Genomic DNA, 16,807 nt, shown 5'->3' on the forward strand with positions numbered 1-16,807 from the left:
GTTAGAATAATCTCTTAAATAAATGGTGCTGGGAAAACTGGATAACCAAATGCAGAAGAATGAAATTGGACACTTAGCTTCCACAGCTCACTACAATGAACTTTAATGGGTATAAGACTGAAACATAAGACCCGAAACCATGAAAGCGCTAGAAAAAAACACAGAAGAATGCTCCTTGACACTGATCTTGGCAACCATCGTTGAATATGACACCAAAAACACAATCAACAAAAGCAAAAATTAATTAATAAGTGGGACTATCCCGCCACCGCACATCTGGGTACATATCCAAAGGAATGAAAAGAGGAGCGTACAGAGATATCTGCACCCCCATGTTCACTGCAGCATTATTCACAACAGCCAAGAGATGGAAACAAGCTAAGGGTCCGCCAATGAATGAATGGATAACAATGTGATATACACACACAATGGAATACGAAGGAAATGGAGAAGGAAGGAAAGGCTGCCATTTGCGACAACAGGAGTGGACCTTGAGGGCATCATGCTAACTAAGTGAAATGAGTCTCACTGAGAGAGAAAACAGTGCAGGACGCCACTTACAGGTGGACTCTAAAGGAGCCTAACTCAGAGACACGGAGGACAGTTGTGGTTCCCGGGGCCTCGGGGTGTCAGGAAATGGGGAGATAGTGGTCAAAGGGTACAAACTTCCAGTTATAAGATAAATTCTGGGGCTCTAACGTAGCCCGGTGATTGTAGCTGCTAGTACTGTGGTATATCCCTGAACGTTGCTAAGAGAGTAGATCTTAAATGTTTTCACCGCAAAAAAAGAAATGGCAATTATGTGCCATGAGCGAGATGTTCGCTACCTATATTGTTAATCACTTTGTATTTAAAATAACTAAGTGGATCAAATCAACACGTTATACACTTTAAACTTATACAGTGCTATATGTTAATCTAAATGACTATATGTATATCTATATGTATGACTATATATGCTATATGTATATCTAAATGACGCTGGAAAATTAAACAAAGTAACCTTGGGGACTGTTACAAACTATACGGATACCCCCTGGAAACGCATATAAATACGTATGGCCAAACCATGAGGTAAACAAGGAGATGATGGACATGAAAGTCAGGTGGGCCCCCTCAGAGGAGGAGCTGAGGGCTACAGGAGCGTTGATGCTCTTTATTACTTAGGGTACAAGGTGGGCGCACAGTGGGGGAGACTCTTCCTGGCTTAAGGAGAACGCACTGACTAGACACGTGTTTGTACGTGTCTGATACATTGCAAGAAACAGCTTTCAAAAGGTCTGCAGAATATTCTCACAGAAACATGGACAATGACATTGGATTTACTAGTCAGAAGATCATTTCCATCCACCAGAGGGGCTGGGGTCCCGGGCGGGGCATCGATGGGCCACAAGTGTTACTGCTTCTCATAATCAGGCTGGTTGCACCTCCGCCCAGAGCTCTTCTGAGGCCTGTTCACCCAGAGGACGGCACTGACCATGCTCAGGAGCAGGGGCAGCTCCAGGAAGACCAGGAGCAGGAAGCGGACGTTGCTGAGGAAGGACCTGCCGGGGACACAGTGATCTACAGTGAGCCGCGTCATCGGGGGAGGCCCTGGTGCCCTCCACTTTCCTCCTGTCCCTGAGCCCAGATCCAGGGCCACAATACTCCACATAGTGATCAACCATGGACAGGGCGACCCCACTGGAAGGACCACCACCCCCTGCCTCTCGGCCTAACCAGTGCCCTTGAGAATTAGGACTGGGGACACGGGAAGCGCTGCCATTAGAATGATGTGACGGAGACCCAGGGATCCAGGTGGGTCCTGTGGCAGGAGAAGCATTTCTTCCTAAGCCCTCTGCACTGGCAGGTTACCCCCCTGGGGTATAGGAATCAATGAAGGGGATGTTTGTTTGACACCTGCTGTCCCGTACACTGCACACGCCAGCAGAGGAGAGACTGTGCTGGTTTATTTATGGCAAGTAATTGGTGCCTGGCGAGCGTCTCCAAAATGTTTGCACTTAAAATAATTCAGTGGTACTTGATGGAATGAATGAGTGAACGAATGACACCACTCAGCTCTCACCTCCCTCAGAGGCCGGGGTTCTTCAGGATGACACTTGTGCCCAGGGCTTGGGGAAGGCAGGGGAGAGAGTGTAGAGGCCACCAATCCCAGGGCACTCTGCTTCTTGCCTGGCCTGGGCCGGGGTCCTGAAGGTTCCTTTTGCAGGACTTTGCACTGGTTCTTCCCTCTGCCTGGACCCCAATTTCTGCAGATACCTGAGTGCCTGGCTCCCCCAATCCTGCAGGTCTCCACTCAGGCGTCCTCTAATGGGTGAGGGCTCCCTGATCATTGTGAGAATAGCAAACCCAACCTCCCTCCACAAAGCTCTCCCCAGTGATGTCTTTTCTCCGTGGTACTTATCACGACTGGCATATTCATATATTAACATGAGTGTGATTTGTTCACTGTGTGAATTCCCCTTAGATCATAACTTCTGTGAGAGCGGGATGGTGTCTGGGTGGTTCATGCCGTGTCCCAAAGCTGAGAACAGCTGGTCGGAGGGTCACAGTTAGGTGTGGGACAGGTAGATAAATGAGGGACTTGGATGAGGGGGCGACACCCACATCCCACAGCCCCAATCTCGCCTAGAAGAGAAATCACCCAGGTGTCAAAGTCTCCAGATGCAGACCCCTTACCGAGGGTGTTGGCTGGGATCCGGGGTCTCCTGCCTGGTCATGCTGGGCCAGGTGGTCACTGGCAGCGAGGACGGAGGGCCCAGGTTGCTCGTGAAGACCTTTGGGCTGGGGATTTCTGTGGGGCTAAGGGAGAAGCACACGTCAGGCCCCGTGTCCTCCCCCTGAGCCCCCCACTCTGTCAGCTGGGTGGCTCTGACTCAAGCAGTCAAGGTCACTCAGGCTATTGGACAGATGTGCTGTGTCCCACATCTCGAATAGCCACAGCCAGGCCTGACCAACACCCGGGCCCCTCTCCAGGTGCTCTGCTCACCAGGGGGTTTGAGGGTCTGGAAAGAGCACTGGGTTCCAGGTCAGAGCCCAGCCACAGTCACACCTTCCCCCTCCTCGTCCACCCTGCAGGGGATGGGCTGACCTTCACTCTGTAGCGACTGACTAGAGTGGTGGGGAGGTAGGGCCCTCGGACTCGTCTGACGGCTGGCGTGACGCTCAGGTGAGACAGGGCCTGCAGCAGCGTGTGCACTGACAGCACCCCGCAATCCCTTAGTCCATGCTATGGCTGAGTGTTTCTGTCCCCCCAAATCCTCCTGTTGAAAATCTACTGAGGGATGGGGAAGGAAGTAACGCATTTGGTGGTGATTAGCTCACGAGGGTGGAGACCTCATCCATGGGCTGGGTGTCCTTATAAAGGGCCCCTCCGCCCTGTGAGGATACAGTAAAAGTCTGCAACCCAGAGGAAGGCCCTCAGCCACCATGCTGACCTCCTGACCAGGGCTTCCAGCCTCAGGCACTGTGAACAGTACATTCTGTTGGTTATAAGCTATCAATCTGGGGGATTTTGTTACAGCAGCCCGAATGGACTAAGAAGGTACACTCTGTCCCCCAAAACTGTCAGCCAGGCCTATGGCCTCGGGCAGCCACTACATGGCTCTCTGGGGGAGGGAATGAGCGGAGAGAAAGATCTAGAGAGGCACACTCCAGGGGGACCCCACGGAACATGAGTTATCTGGACAGACCCCTCCCACACACCCAGCCGTATCAGTGGATTTGCAGTTTCTGAGTCTTAAACAGGAACGCACAGAGGGCATGTGAGGACACCTCCCTGTGTGAGCAAGAAACTAAGACCCACAAGAAGGGAGTCGGAGACACCCGCAGAATCAGACGCAAGGGAAAATGGGCACAGACACATGGTCTTGATCGGTTCTTGGGAGAAAAAGCAACGATCTGTTGAAGAATTGTTTGGAGGACACGTTAGGACTCGGGGGGCATAGCACCTAACAGCCCATTTGATCGTCTTCTTCTCCTTTATGTGAGGGAGGCACTTTCAGGGGTTTCTCTGGGTTCCCTCCTGCGGATGCGACGTCTGACAGTTAAGTTTGCGAACTTGTTGTCACAATGCTGCTAACCTTTTTTTTTTTATATCAGATGGATTATTCACTATGAATTTGTACTAACAGGACAAACAGTTAACCAAGTTTACTATTTGGAAGTGCTGAAAAGGCTGTGACAAAAATTAGACGACCTGAACTTTTTGCCGACAATTCATGGCTTTTGCATCACGACAATGCACCAGCTCACACGGCACTGTCTGTGAGGGAGATTTTAGCCAGTAAACAAATAACTGTATTGGAACACCCTCCCTACTCATCTGATCTGGCCCCCAATGACTTTTCTTTACCTGAAGATAAAGGAAATATTGAAAGGAAGACATTTTGATGACAGTCAGGACATCAAGTGTACTCCGATATCTGTGAGGGCCATTCCAGAAAAAGAGTTCCAAAATTGCTTTGAAGGGTGGACTAGGTACTGGCATCGATGCATAGCTTCCCAAGGGGATAACTTTGAAGGTGACTGTAGTAATATTCATCAATGAGGTTTGTAGCACATTTTCAAGGATGAGTTCGCACACTTAATTGTCAGACCTCGTACAAGGTGTCACAGAAAAAAGGGGAGTGATAGTGTCTGCCTGAAGGGGTAGGGGGGTCCCCAGAGCATCACAGGAGCCCCACAAGGGACCTTCTGTGCCCACCTCTGGCTGCAGCAGACCCCCAGGCCCACAGCTGTGAGGTTGGTACCTCATCAACCGTCCATGACAATGATGTCCTCTCATGGACCAGGTCAAGGGCAGCCGGGAGAAAATGTTCCAGCAGCGACATTCCCAAGGGACGACCAAGAGAGGTGACAGAAGGAAAAGAGGGTCCCCTTTAGAGTCACATGGCTCTTGTGAGGACAGGAAGGCAGCATGTCCCCAGAGTCAGGTCTGTTCCCACCCTTCTCCAACCAGGAAAGTTCCAGGCTGAGACCCACAGAAAGTTCCAGGGTGTGACCCATAGTGTGTCTAAAACAGCCCAAGGTTTGCATGTGACTGTGTGTGTGCACAGAACAACACACTCACACACACAAACACACACACACACACACTCATAGTTTGCTCCGAGTCTCTGATCTGATTCCTGCCTCAGCTACTCTGACATGAGACCCTTCAGGTGCCCCGGAGCTGGTACAAGGGGAGGGTGTGCGGCTCACCTGGGAACACAGACACCGTAACCTGGAACATGGGGTCGTGACTGAATGGCGAAAGGATCCCACACTTGTACGTGCCTTCATCTTCCTCTGTGAGGCTGTCCAAGGTCACCGTGAAGGTGAGGTTTGCTGGATAGTCCCTGATGGACACACGACCGCTCCTCACTTCTCTCTCTGAAAATGTCGTCTGCACAATCTTCTTCCTCAGTGGCAAGCACGGGTAGTCGCACCAAAATTTGATATAGTTTCTGTATTCCTCCTCGTACCGACACTGCACGCTCAGGGATCCCCCCACAGTGCCCGTCACGGTGTGGGGGCCACTCAGAGACAAAGAGCCTGGAAGACACAGCCACGTCCCGGCTCCTCACCAGATGGGCCAGGGTCGGGGTGCTCTGGGGTGCGGGTCCCTCAAGGGCCCTCAGGGGCTAGAGGCCATGTCAGGGATAGGTCTTCCCTCAGACCAGGCAACGGGATGAGGGGGAGTAGCTTCCTCTTCACAAGGCACAGGGAGAGGGTGTTCATGAAGACAAGAGGGGGCCTGATGGGAAAAAACTGTGTGCAAGTGTGTGTGTGTGTGTGTATATGATGCACCAAGACCTCATCTCTGACTGTGACAATTAGGTGACAATCACAGCTTCCCTCCCCCACAACCCTACTCTGTCCGGTGCAGTGGACGATACCTTCGTTATGCACCGAATCCACCTGGACGCTGCTGAGGCAGGTTCTGACCGCCCCTGGAAGCTTCCCTGCCTCCCCTCCCCCTTCCTAAGTCCTCCCTCCCTCGTTCCTCTGGACAATCCTAACTCCTCATCCCACCTCCACCCCAGGCCCTTCCTCTCTCCCACGCCCAGAGATCCCCACCCTTGCCTGCTCGCTCACCTTGGACCTGGAGAAGGAGCAGGGCTGAAGGCAGCCATTCTGCCCCAAACCTCAGGGTCATTTCCCCAGCACAGATGTCACCTGCAGCAGCACCAGGCCCAGGAGGTGGATAAGACCGAGCCTCCTCACAGAGGGCCTGATGTCGTGTCCCTACTTCTGCTTTTCTGGGCCCCTCTGCTTCCTAGTCTAGCATGGTTTTGAGTCCGATGCTGGAGCTGGTCAGGGTGCAGGAAGCCTAGGGAGAGAAGCTGTACGGGCTTGTGCAGACCCCTGGCTCTTGGTGCCCTGGGCTTCTCTGAGTCCCAATGACTGGACAAGACCAAGGTCCTTCCTGATGGCCCGCAGCTGCTCTTCTCACTGCGTCACACACGAGAGCCACGCTGGGACATTTCCTCCTCAGTGGGGCGTTCCCTCCTCTGTGTCATGTCACTTCCTGTGGTCAGTATGGTCCTGGGGATGAAGGCCAGACCTTTTCATCCTCTCTGGCCTTGGTCGTGACCACAGAGATGTCATGACCCCCCAACCTTCATCCCTAGGTATCCATGGAGAGCTCTGCCCCTGTGGGACCCCAACTCTTCTTCCCACACAGGTTGGCACTGTGACCTCAGATGCCTTCAATGGTCCCATCTTGGTTCTAGGTCCCATCCAGGGGACAAACTCCTCAGGCTGCCTCTTCCCTCCTTCTGTATCTTCCTGTTCCCCAGACAGAGGTGGAGCCGCTGTCACCAACCCTCTGAGTACTTCACTTCTTACTCTTTCTTCTTCAAAGTCAAGTCCACTGTGAGATCAGGACAGAGGACAGTTCGGAGGTGTGAAGACGCTGTATGGGAAGTTGGGGAGCCTGTACAGCTGAGACTGAGACTTTCCTCTCCATCCAATGGCACAGAGCCGGGCTGTGTGACAAGAGGGCAGTCTCTCCTGGAGTGAGTGATCCTAATACATTTTATGACCTATCCCGAGAAGTCATATACCATTGCTTCTACCATATCTATGGATTACACAGACCTACTCTGATATAATGTGTGCAGGGCTCACAAAAAAGCTTGAATATCTGGTCTGGAGGTGACAGCAAAATATTCACTTCCTAAAATTTCCCTGAGCTGTATATTTATGATATGTATACCTCTCTGTTTGTATCTTATATTTCAATAGAAGAATTTAAAAACCAAAACATGAAATTACACCTCTGAAAGTGTGCTTGATTTGCGGGGGGTGGGAGGGATTATTATTTATGGTCTGTTTTCAAGTAGTAAAAAGCTTATATATATTAATCTCTCCTCCTCCCAACGACCTCGCCTACAGGTCAGAGAGTAAACAACCTGACCATAAGGATATTACAAGTCAGGGGTGTCCAAACTGCGGCCCGCGGGCCAACTGTGGCACTCAATCCATTTTTAATTGGCCCGCAGCAAATTCCAAAACTATATTTAGTTTACTTAAATAAACCAGGTGAGGCAATACGTACTTCACCTCGAGTGAGTGGCCCGGCTGTGTGTGTATTTTACCGCATATGGCCCGTGGTGAAAACCGTTGAAAACAGTTTGGACACCCCTGTTATAAGTGATGGTGGCGGGATCTGAACCCACAGTTCTCTGGCATGACACCCAAGTGTCTTCCCGCCATACCATGACTCTGAAGGGCAGAGAGTGGCCCATGGCCAGGAAAATGGCGAAACGCAATCTTCAGACCCAGGAAACAGAATGACAGGGTATGTTAGGCAGCTGGTGACATGGTAACCCAGACTGAGAAACTTGACAGGAAGTCAGTGTTTCCTAAGTCCTCTTCACTCACCACTTTCTCTCCCTTCTCTCTACATCCCCACTGCATCTTTGTTTTCAGAAAACACTTCTTGAACTAAACACAGTTTCTGCCAGCTCCTGGCTGGGCTAATTAGTTGGAAGATCTAACAGCTGGACAGAGCAAATGCAACAGCATTTGGGAATATGCCGTTGGCTTTAGATTTGAGTACATGCTGTGCCGATCAACTGTATGTGTCAGTCAGCTTGATTGGCAGTGGGGCCCTGATGAACCGTTGTTTGGGGGTGTGTCTGTGAGGATGTCTCTGGATGAGATTCGCCTTTGAATCAGTGGGCTCAGTAGAGTAGGTTGCCCTCCCCACGGTGTGGGTTGGTGTCCTCCAATTCATTAAAGGCCTGAATAGAATGACAGGCAGAGAAGGAGGAATTCACCCCTTCCTGCCTGATTGCTTCAGCTAAGACATCAATCTTTTCCTGCTCTTGGCACTCCTGGTTCTCAGACCTTCAAAGCTGGACTGAATTACACAACCAGCTTTCTGGGGTTTCCGGTTTGCAGACAGTAGAGGGTGGTGCTGCTCAGCCTCCATAACCGCGTGAGCCAATTCCTTATAATTTATATATACAGCATATATAAATTAGATATGATCCCTCTATAAGTTCTATATATAAATTGTAAGGAACTGGCTCATGCAATATGCGTGTGTGCGTATATTGCTTCTGTTTTTCTAGAGAACCTGACAGACAGGCGTATGCACTTGACCCCGTGGGAATTGACGGCTTCCACTCTCAAGCCTCACTCAGGATGTTGAGGTGACGACTCAACACAGTGAGACCCAAAACCTCACCAGCTCGGCCCTCCTCTCACCCGCACAGTGACCTTCCCACCACCGTTTCCCAGACTTGATAAAATATTTGTGCTTCAAGGGGCTGCTATAGAGAAACAGAGTAGAAAAGCCTAAGAAATCAACAAGCTGAGCATTAAATAGCATGGGAACCATCCACAGAGTGAATCGGGTCTCTCTTTGGCAAGATACAAGATGATTAAGCAAAGAAAAAGTGAAAGCCAAGTGTTATTGTCTCTCCTTGGGCTGGAATCAGAAGTATCTGCTTTGTTCCTCTCTGGCCTTCAGGGTCTCCTGAGTTACAGAGAGGCCAGGGCCACTTTAATTTTTTTAAGATCTCAGCATCTTGAAAAAAGAGAGATGTCAAAATTGGGTTAAAAATTGTGGTATATTTTAAATGTGTCAAGTTCACAAATAAGCTATTTGATACAAACGGTCATAAAGTAGAATTAATTGGGCTATAAAAAACTATGATTATTGCATTGAAAATTTCACTTCCTGGTGGTTGGTGGGAATAAAACACGTCGATAAATACGTAGCATAAACATTTCTGTTAACGCAGCCCCGTGGACCTTATCATATAGATAATTCAATTTAGAGATAATTTTAAAGACTGATTTTGAGGCCGTTCATGGGATGCTAGGCCAGGGCCCAAGTGCAGACTCTCCCAGGACACTGCCACACGGACCCCCCCAGCCCTCCCCACTTCCTTCCCCGCTCTCTCAGCCCCTGCCCCTCCGTCTCAGTGTTTTCCATCCCCACAGCTGCCCTTCCTCAACCTTTCCCGCCACTGATTCTACTCAGTCCTTCAAAAACTGCTCCCTTTTTCATGGGTAAGAAGAAGCATCAATCGCTGTCGCCACACGAGGTTCCAAGCCTCTGACCATGTTCCCTGCGAACGCTGGGTCTCTCTACCTCTCCCGGGGCGTAAGGAATCCAAAGGACCCGAGTGAGCGCTGCTTCTCCATAAAGCCGAGGGCTTGGACCGGGGCCAGATGTGTCTTAATCCTCCCTGCCTGGCTCTAGTCCCTCCCTGGGCCCAGACTTTAGGGCCTCAGTCTACTCCAGTCTGAACTGCCCACTGGGCTCCAGAGCCCTGCGTGTACCCTGAGCTCTGGACCCTGGTCCCCTGAAGGTCTGAGCACACATCAGGTCGGCCCCAAGGCAGACAAGGTGATCCCTGCTGAGACAGATAGCCCAGGCTGAGAGCAGGACGGGGGCTGAGGGACTGGGCCAGGCTATGGGACTCAGCCTGGAGGACAGGCCAGCAGGGTACGATGGGTTTGGCTCCAATGCTTGGTCAGAGTCAGGATATTGGAAGCAGGCGGGAGGGACCCAGCAGCTGAGAAGCAATCCTGCTAGACAAGGATTATTTCCAAGTCCTTCAAGGGGTCAGTAGTAAAGCTTTGCAAATGGTCACTAGTGCCATCTATTGGTGGCTTGCAGAACTGCCACAAGCGTGCTCTGGCTGTTACCTTCCTTCTTACCCATGAAATAGAAATGCTTCTGTGGACTGCGCAGTGGTCAGGCATCTACGCCGTCCATGAAGTGGTCCCCCTAATAAGACAAGTGCCCACCTGACACCCTCCAAAATCTTGACAACATTACTGATTGTATTCCCCATACTGTCTTTCATATCCCCGTGGCTTTGTTGTGCTTTTTAATCCCCTCACCTCCCTCATCCCCATGTGCTTGAGTATCCGGCTTTGACATTGCACTCCTCCAGTTCCCTCCAGACAGGGGCTGGACCTGGAGGAAAAGCTCCAGCCCCTTGAAAAAAAGATCTTTGGTCTTGAGTGTGATAGACTTGTGCTCAGGTCTGGATTTCTAAGATGTTTTCAATATGAAAAATCACAGAAAGAGAAATAGGGCAGATCCTCAAAGACTGTATCCTCCAAGGAGGAGGCATAGGAATGCTGGATGCAGAGATTTGGGGGCACTGAGGTATGCAGGAGGGGAGACTCTGGGGACCCACACATGCCCAGCTGGCTTGGCTGAGTGAATAGTTTTGGGTGTTAACAGTCCAGCTAGGACCTCTCGGGCTGTTGGTTTGCGTCCTGTCTAAGGCTGATTCTGGAGCTGGGGCAGTGCTGAGCCTGCAGGTGACTTCAGAGGACCTGGGTACAGAATTGAGAAGGCACAGATGGGACAGTGGGCTCCCCTCCCCTTCTGCTCGTCCTCCTGCTCCTGTTCTCCAATTACCCCAAACAATCCCAAAGCTTTCTGACTGACATGTGGCGTGGACATGAGAGAAGGGTCTCAGCAAGGGAAATTGCATCTCTACCCAAGCTTCCATCTCTGTGGACTCACCCTGTGGCCACATCCCAGATCCGTGAGTGTATCACCAGGACACATAGTCTTAAGAGCAGACAGAACCCTCCCATTGGCCCAATAACCTATGGAATAAAAGCTATAATGGTAAAAAAAAGAGTCCTGACACTGTGCTCCTCTCATCAAGATGGGGAGTTACGAGCAAAACCTTATTCTGAGTGCAGTGCCCCCAATCCAACATCTAAGGGTGCAGGAGTGGTCAGCTCCCATCGTAGCTCTACTAACGAACCTCTATTAATTATTGTTACTATCAGTTATTACTCTACTATTAATCACGTGTTTTTAAAAATAATTAAATTAATTAAATGCTACTCCCACCACCCCCACGCCACTGAAATCCTACCTTCCCTCCTCATCATTCTCCAATATTACCTTTTCCTAGTCCAGCCAATCTGACATAATGCTTTCCATCACGAAGCATCTTGCCTATGGCTCTCCTACGGCACATACCTGTCCTGCCTGTACGGTGCTAACTTGGGAGTTTATCTTTTTTAATAAAGTGCAACATTAGCTCCTCTATTGGCAGCATTGTGTTTCTATATCCGGGGTTTGTCTTATTAATATGATTAATATGTGCTTCGTCAGATTGAATTTCTCCTTCAGCATGAGTCTGGGGCCAGCCCCAGCTCTCCTGGAGATGCCACGGATGATTTGCCTTTGTGCGATGCATACCAGGGCTCAGGTTTTGAACAGGGCAGCCCTGCCCGATCTCTGAGCACTCAGGGGAGCTCTCAGAGGGGGGCTGGGCTAGATGCAGGGAGTGAGTGGAGATGGGGATGCTTGTTTGCGACAGACTGTGCAATCCTCCCTACAAACTTCTTCCCGTGGCCTCTTGAGGTGGAGAACCAGGGCCCACGTATTAGGACAAAGGGCGGGGGGGGGGCATGCCCTCACGGGTGTTCAAAGGGAAACATTCCACATAGAACCAAGGGCTTGGGGATGGGGAAAATGGGTGACGCTGAACAGAGGGTACAGACTTTCAGTTAGAAGATGAATGCATCGAGGATCTGACGTATATCGTGGTGACCATACTTAATAATATTAGTGTATACTTGAAATTTGCTAAGAGGGGATTGCATTAAATTTGTATATTGCTTTGGGTAATATGGCCATTTTAACTATGTTGATTCTTCCACTCCATGAGCTCGGAATGTCTTTCCATTTCTTTGTGTCTTCTTCAGTTTCTTTTGAAAATGTCTTACAGTTTTCAGGATATAGGTCTTTCACATCCTTCATTAAGTTTATTACCAGGTATTTTATTCTTTTTGCTGCAACTGCAAAAGGAATTTTTTTCTTTTTCTGAGATTTCATGGTTAGTATATAGGAATGCAATGGACTTTTGTACGTTGATTTTGTAGCCGGCAACTTTACCGTATTCGTGGATTATTTCTAATAGCTTTTTGGTGGAGTCTTTTGAGTTTTCTATATATAGCATCATGTCATCTGCAAAGAGTGACAATTTAACTTCTTCATTCCCAACTTGGATGCCTTTTATTTCTTTCTCTTGCCTGATTGCTCTGCTGAGGACTTCCAACACTGTGTTGAAAAGCAGAGGTGATAGGGGACAGCCCTGTCGTGTTCCTGAACGTAGAGCAAAGGGCTTCAGTTTTTCACCATTAATTATGAAATTAGCTGAGGGTTTGTCATATATGGCCTTTATTATGTTAAGGTGTTTTCCTTCTATACCTATTTTATAAAGTGTTTCAATCATAAACGGATGTTGTATCTTGTCAAATGCTTTTTCTGTATCAATTGATATAATCATATGATTTTTGTCCTTTATTTTGTTTATGTGATGTATCACATTGATGGATTTGCGTATGCTGAACCATCCTTGTGCCCCTGGGATCAACCCCACTTGGTCGTGACGAATAATCTTTTTATGCATTGTTGCATGCGATTTGCTAGAATTTTGTTTAGGATTTTTGCATCTGTAGTCATCAGAGATATTGGTTGGTAGTTTTCTTGTTTTGTGTTGTCCTTACCAGGTTTTGGTATCAGGGTAATGTTGGCCTCATAAAATGAGTTAGGAAGTACTGTCTCTTCTTCAATTTTTTGGAAGAGTTTGAGCAGGATTGGTATTAGATTCTCTTTGAAGGTTTGGTAGAATTCACTACTGAAGCCATCTGGTCCTGGACTTTTGCTTTCTGGAAGGTTTTGGATGACTGATTCAATTTCGTTACTGGTGATGGGTCTGTTTAGATTTTCCAGTTCTTCATGGTTCAGCCCAAGAAGGCTATATGTTTCTAAGAACTTGTCCATTTCTTCTAGGTTATTGAATTTGGTGGCATATAGTCCTTCATAGTGTTCTTGGATGATCCTTTGTATTTCTGTGGCATCTGTGATTAACTTCCCCTCTTTCATTTCTGATTTTGTTTATTAGTGTCTTTTCTCTTTTTATCTTAGTGAGTCTAGCCAGGGGTTTGTCAATTTTGTTAATCTTTTCAAAGAACCAGCTCTTTGTCACATTAATTTTTTCTATTGCCTTTTTGTTCTCTATTTTATTTAGTTCTGCTCTGATTATTATTATTTCCTTTCTTCTGACCTTGGTTTTCATTTGTTCTTCTTTTTCTAGTTCTTTAATGTGTAACATGAGGTTATTTATTTGGGATTTTTCTTGTTTCTTGAGATAGGCCTGTGATGATATAAATTTCCCTCTTAAAACTGCTTTCGCTGCATCCCAAAAATTTGGTAGGATGTATTCTCATTCTTATTTGTTTCTATGTATCTTTTGATCTCTCCTCTTGTTTCTTCTTTCACCTGGTCGTTCTTTAAAAGTATGTTGTTTAATCTCCACGTATTTGTGGTTTTCCTGCTTTCTTTTTGCAGTTGATATCCAATTTCAAAGCCTTGTGATCAGAGAATATGTTTGGTATGATTTCAATCTTCTTAAATTTGCTGAGGCTAGTTTTATGTCCCAATATATGGTCTATCCTTGAGAATGTTCCATGTATACTAAAAAAAAAAATGCATAGTTTGATGTTTTAGGATGAAGTGCTCTATAAATATCAGTTATGTCCATTTCATCTAATGCGTCATTTAGGGCTGCTATTTTTTTAATTTATTTTCTCTTTGGATGATCTATCCATAGCTGTCCATGATGCATTTAGGTCCTCTAGTATAATTCTGTTTTGGTCAATTTCTCCCTTTAATTCTACTAGTAGTTGCTTGGTATATTTTAGTGCTCCTTAATTGGAGGCATAAATATTGATGACTGTTATGTCTTCTTGTTGTATAGTCCCCTTTACCATTATGAAATGTCCATCTTTGTCTCTTATTACCTTTTTTACCCTGAAATCTGTTTCATCTGATATCAGTATGGCTACACTTGATTTTCTCTGGATACCATTTGTTTGGAGTGTCAATTTCTACCCTTTCACTTTGAGTCTGTGTTTGTCCTTGTAGCTGAGATGTATCTCTTGGACACAGCATATGGTTGGGTTTAGTTTTTTGAACCAATCTTCTACTCTCTTCCTTTTTATTGGTGAGTTCAGTCCATTTACATTTAGGCTAATTATTGAATTGTGAGGATTTCCTATCATTCTGTCTTTAGTTTTGTAGTAAGACTGTGTCTGCATTGTTTCTTTGCCTTTTAGTTGTTGTCTATTATTTCTGTGTGGTGGTAATCTATGATTTTTCCCTCTGTTTCTTCTTCTTTTTACAGGATATATTTCAGTTCTGGATTTTTTTTTTTGAGTGGTTACCATTAAGTTCATGTAAAAGAAAGTTTGATATTTAGAGTATTCCATTTTCTTCAGCATGCTTATTTTCTCCATTCAGATATTCTGGTTCAGGCCTTTACTCTCCCCCTTTTGATGTTTTGGTTACCACAAATTGTCCCTGTTGATGGTGATCGAATAGCCTCCTTTAGTATTTCTTGTAGGGCAGGTCATGTGTTAGAAATTTCCCTCAGCTTCTGTATGTCTGGACAGGTCTTTGTTCCTCCTTCATGTCTAAAGGATATCTTTGTGGGGTATATTATTCTTGGCTCATAATTTCTCTCTTTCAATAGTTTGAATATTTGGTTCCACTCCCTCCTGGCTTGTAGAGTTTCTGCTGCAAAATCTGATGATATGCTAATGGACTTTCCTTTGTAGGTTACCATCTTCTTTTCCCTGGCTGCCTTGAGGATTCTTTCTTTGTGGTTGATTTTTGACAGCTTCAATACAATGTGCTTGGAGAAGGCCTGTTGGGGTTGAGGTAATTAGGTGTTCTATTTGCTTCTTGGATTTGAGGATCCAGTTCTTTCCACAAGTTTGGGAAGTTCTCATTGACTATTTGTTTGAATATACTCTCTGTTCCCTTCTCTCTTTCTTCTCTTTCTGGCATGGCCATTATTCTTATATTGCTCTTTCTGACGGAGTCAGAAAGTTCTTGTAGAGTTCTTTCATTTCTTTTAAGTCTCAAGTCTCTTTCTTCTTCCATCCATGTCATTTCCAGGTTTCTATCTTCGATGTCACTGATTCTTTCCTCCATCTGGTCAACTCTACTACCTAAGCTGGCTGTTTCATTCTTCATTTCTTCTATTGAGTTCTTAATCTCCAGAAATTCTATTTGGTTCTTTTTAAAAATTTCAATCTCTTTGGTAAAATGTTCATTTTTTTCTTTGATTGTGTTTCTGAGTTCCTTAAACTGCCTGTCTGTGTTTTCTTGCATCTCACTGAGTTTTTTTCAGAACTGCAATCTTGAATTCTCTGTCATTTAAGTCACATATTTCCATATCTTTAAGTTCATTTTCCGGAGACTTTTCATTTTCTATCTGAGCTGTCTTGTTACGTTGGTTACTCATGCCAATTAATGATTTATTATTTTTCTTCCTAGACATCTGCAGGAGTTGGTCCTGCCACAGGTTGATAGAAATAGGTCTTTCTTTTGTTTTCCAGTAGGTGTTGGTAGAATGTTCTATTTTCTCTCTGACTGCAGCCTTTTATTCTCTCTCACACTGTAGTGTTATGTTTTCTCTGCACTATTCCAGCTTCTCACACAATCGGGGGATCCCTGGAAGGCAGGCTGCTCCTCTGTAAACAGTTCACCTGGGTCTTATGGTGCCGGCTCCATGGGGGGATATGGAGAGCTTTTGAAGTTCCAAGGCTCTTCCTGCACCAGATTCAGAGCCCGTGTGTTTCAGCAGTTCTGTTTACTCCTGCAGGGATCCGCCCAGATAGGTGGGGCCAGGAGTCGGGTGAGTTGGGAGAGGTGGCCCTCAGCAATGGCAGAGACCACCACCACAGCCGGTCCTGCTTCCACAGCCCCCTTCCCTTTGCCGGAACTAGTTGGGGTGCGAATCTGTGTCTGCAGTCCACAGTTCTCAGAACAGCGAATATTCTGTTCTTTTGATCTGACACTGCTACTGGTCCGCTTCTAGCACAAGGCAGGTGGGGGCAGGGAGAGTTCTGGGAGGGTACGGAGGGAGCGGCTAGTCTCAGTGCCTAAGGCTCCATTCTCTGCTCGGCAGTGAGGGCTTAAACCACCGTTTTCAGCCTTCTTCCCTCAGTCTTTGCTCCGAGGTCTCTGCCGTGAGCGTTGGGTTCAGCCTATTATATGCTGCCCCCTCAGACCTGTGGGCCATAAGGGGAGCCCTAGCAGTCCGAGTTCTTCCCTCTCCCGCAGCTGCAGTAGTCCTGGGATACAGCGAGCTCGGAGCACTGAGCTAGGTCTGCGTACTGCTCTTGCGCGGCTCCATCTCCGCACTTCTCCCTTCCCAACTCCTCTATTCGCGCGATTCGCCCACCTTTAGATGAATTCAGTAGTGGGCCTCTTCGTCTTGCCTGTCTGCTGTGCAAGGAGTCCTTTGTGGAG

The 16,807-nt window shown here is 47.3% G+C and overlaps 1 protein-coding gene across 1 annotated transcript; it reads right to left on the reverse strand.

The window, feature by feature from the left end:
* Positions 1 to 989: 989 nt before the first annotated feature.
* On the reverse strand, positions 990 to 6,647 carry CD300C (CD300c molecule). The gene is made up of 5 exons (XM_033090164.1): positions 6,079 to 6,647; positions 5,203 to 5,535; positions 2,990 to 3,005; positions 2,680 to 2,802; positions 990 to 1,544 (listed from the first exon to the last, which is right to left on the reverse strand). Exons 1-5 carry the CDS (start codon positions 6,137 to 6,139, stop codon positions 1,397 to 1,399), a joined length of 681 nt encoding a protein of 226 aa, XP_032946055.1. The 5' UTR covers positions 6,140 to 6,647; the 3' UTR covers positions 990 to 1,396.
* Between the last annotated feature and the right edge of the window lie 10,160 nt (positions 6,648 to 16,807).

Source organism: Rhinolophus ferrumequinum, chromosome 21, assembly GCF_004115265.2.
Source record: "Rhinolophus ferrumequinum isolate MPI-CBG mRhiFer1 chromosome 21, mRhiFer1_v1.p, whole genome shotgun sequence".
NCBI lineage: Eukaryota > Metazoa > Chordata > Mammalia > Chiroptera > Rhinolophidae > Rhinolophus > Rhinolophus ferrumequinum.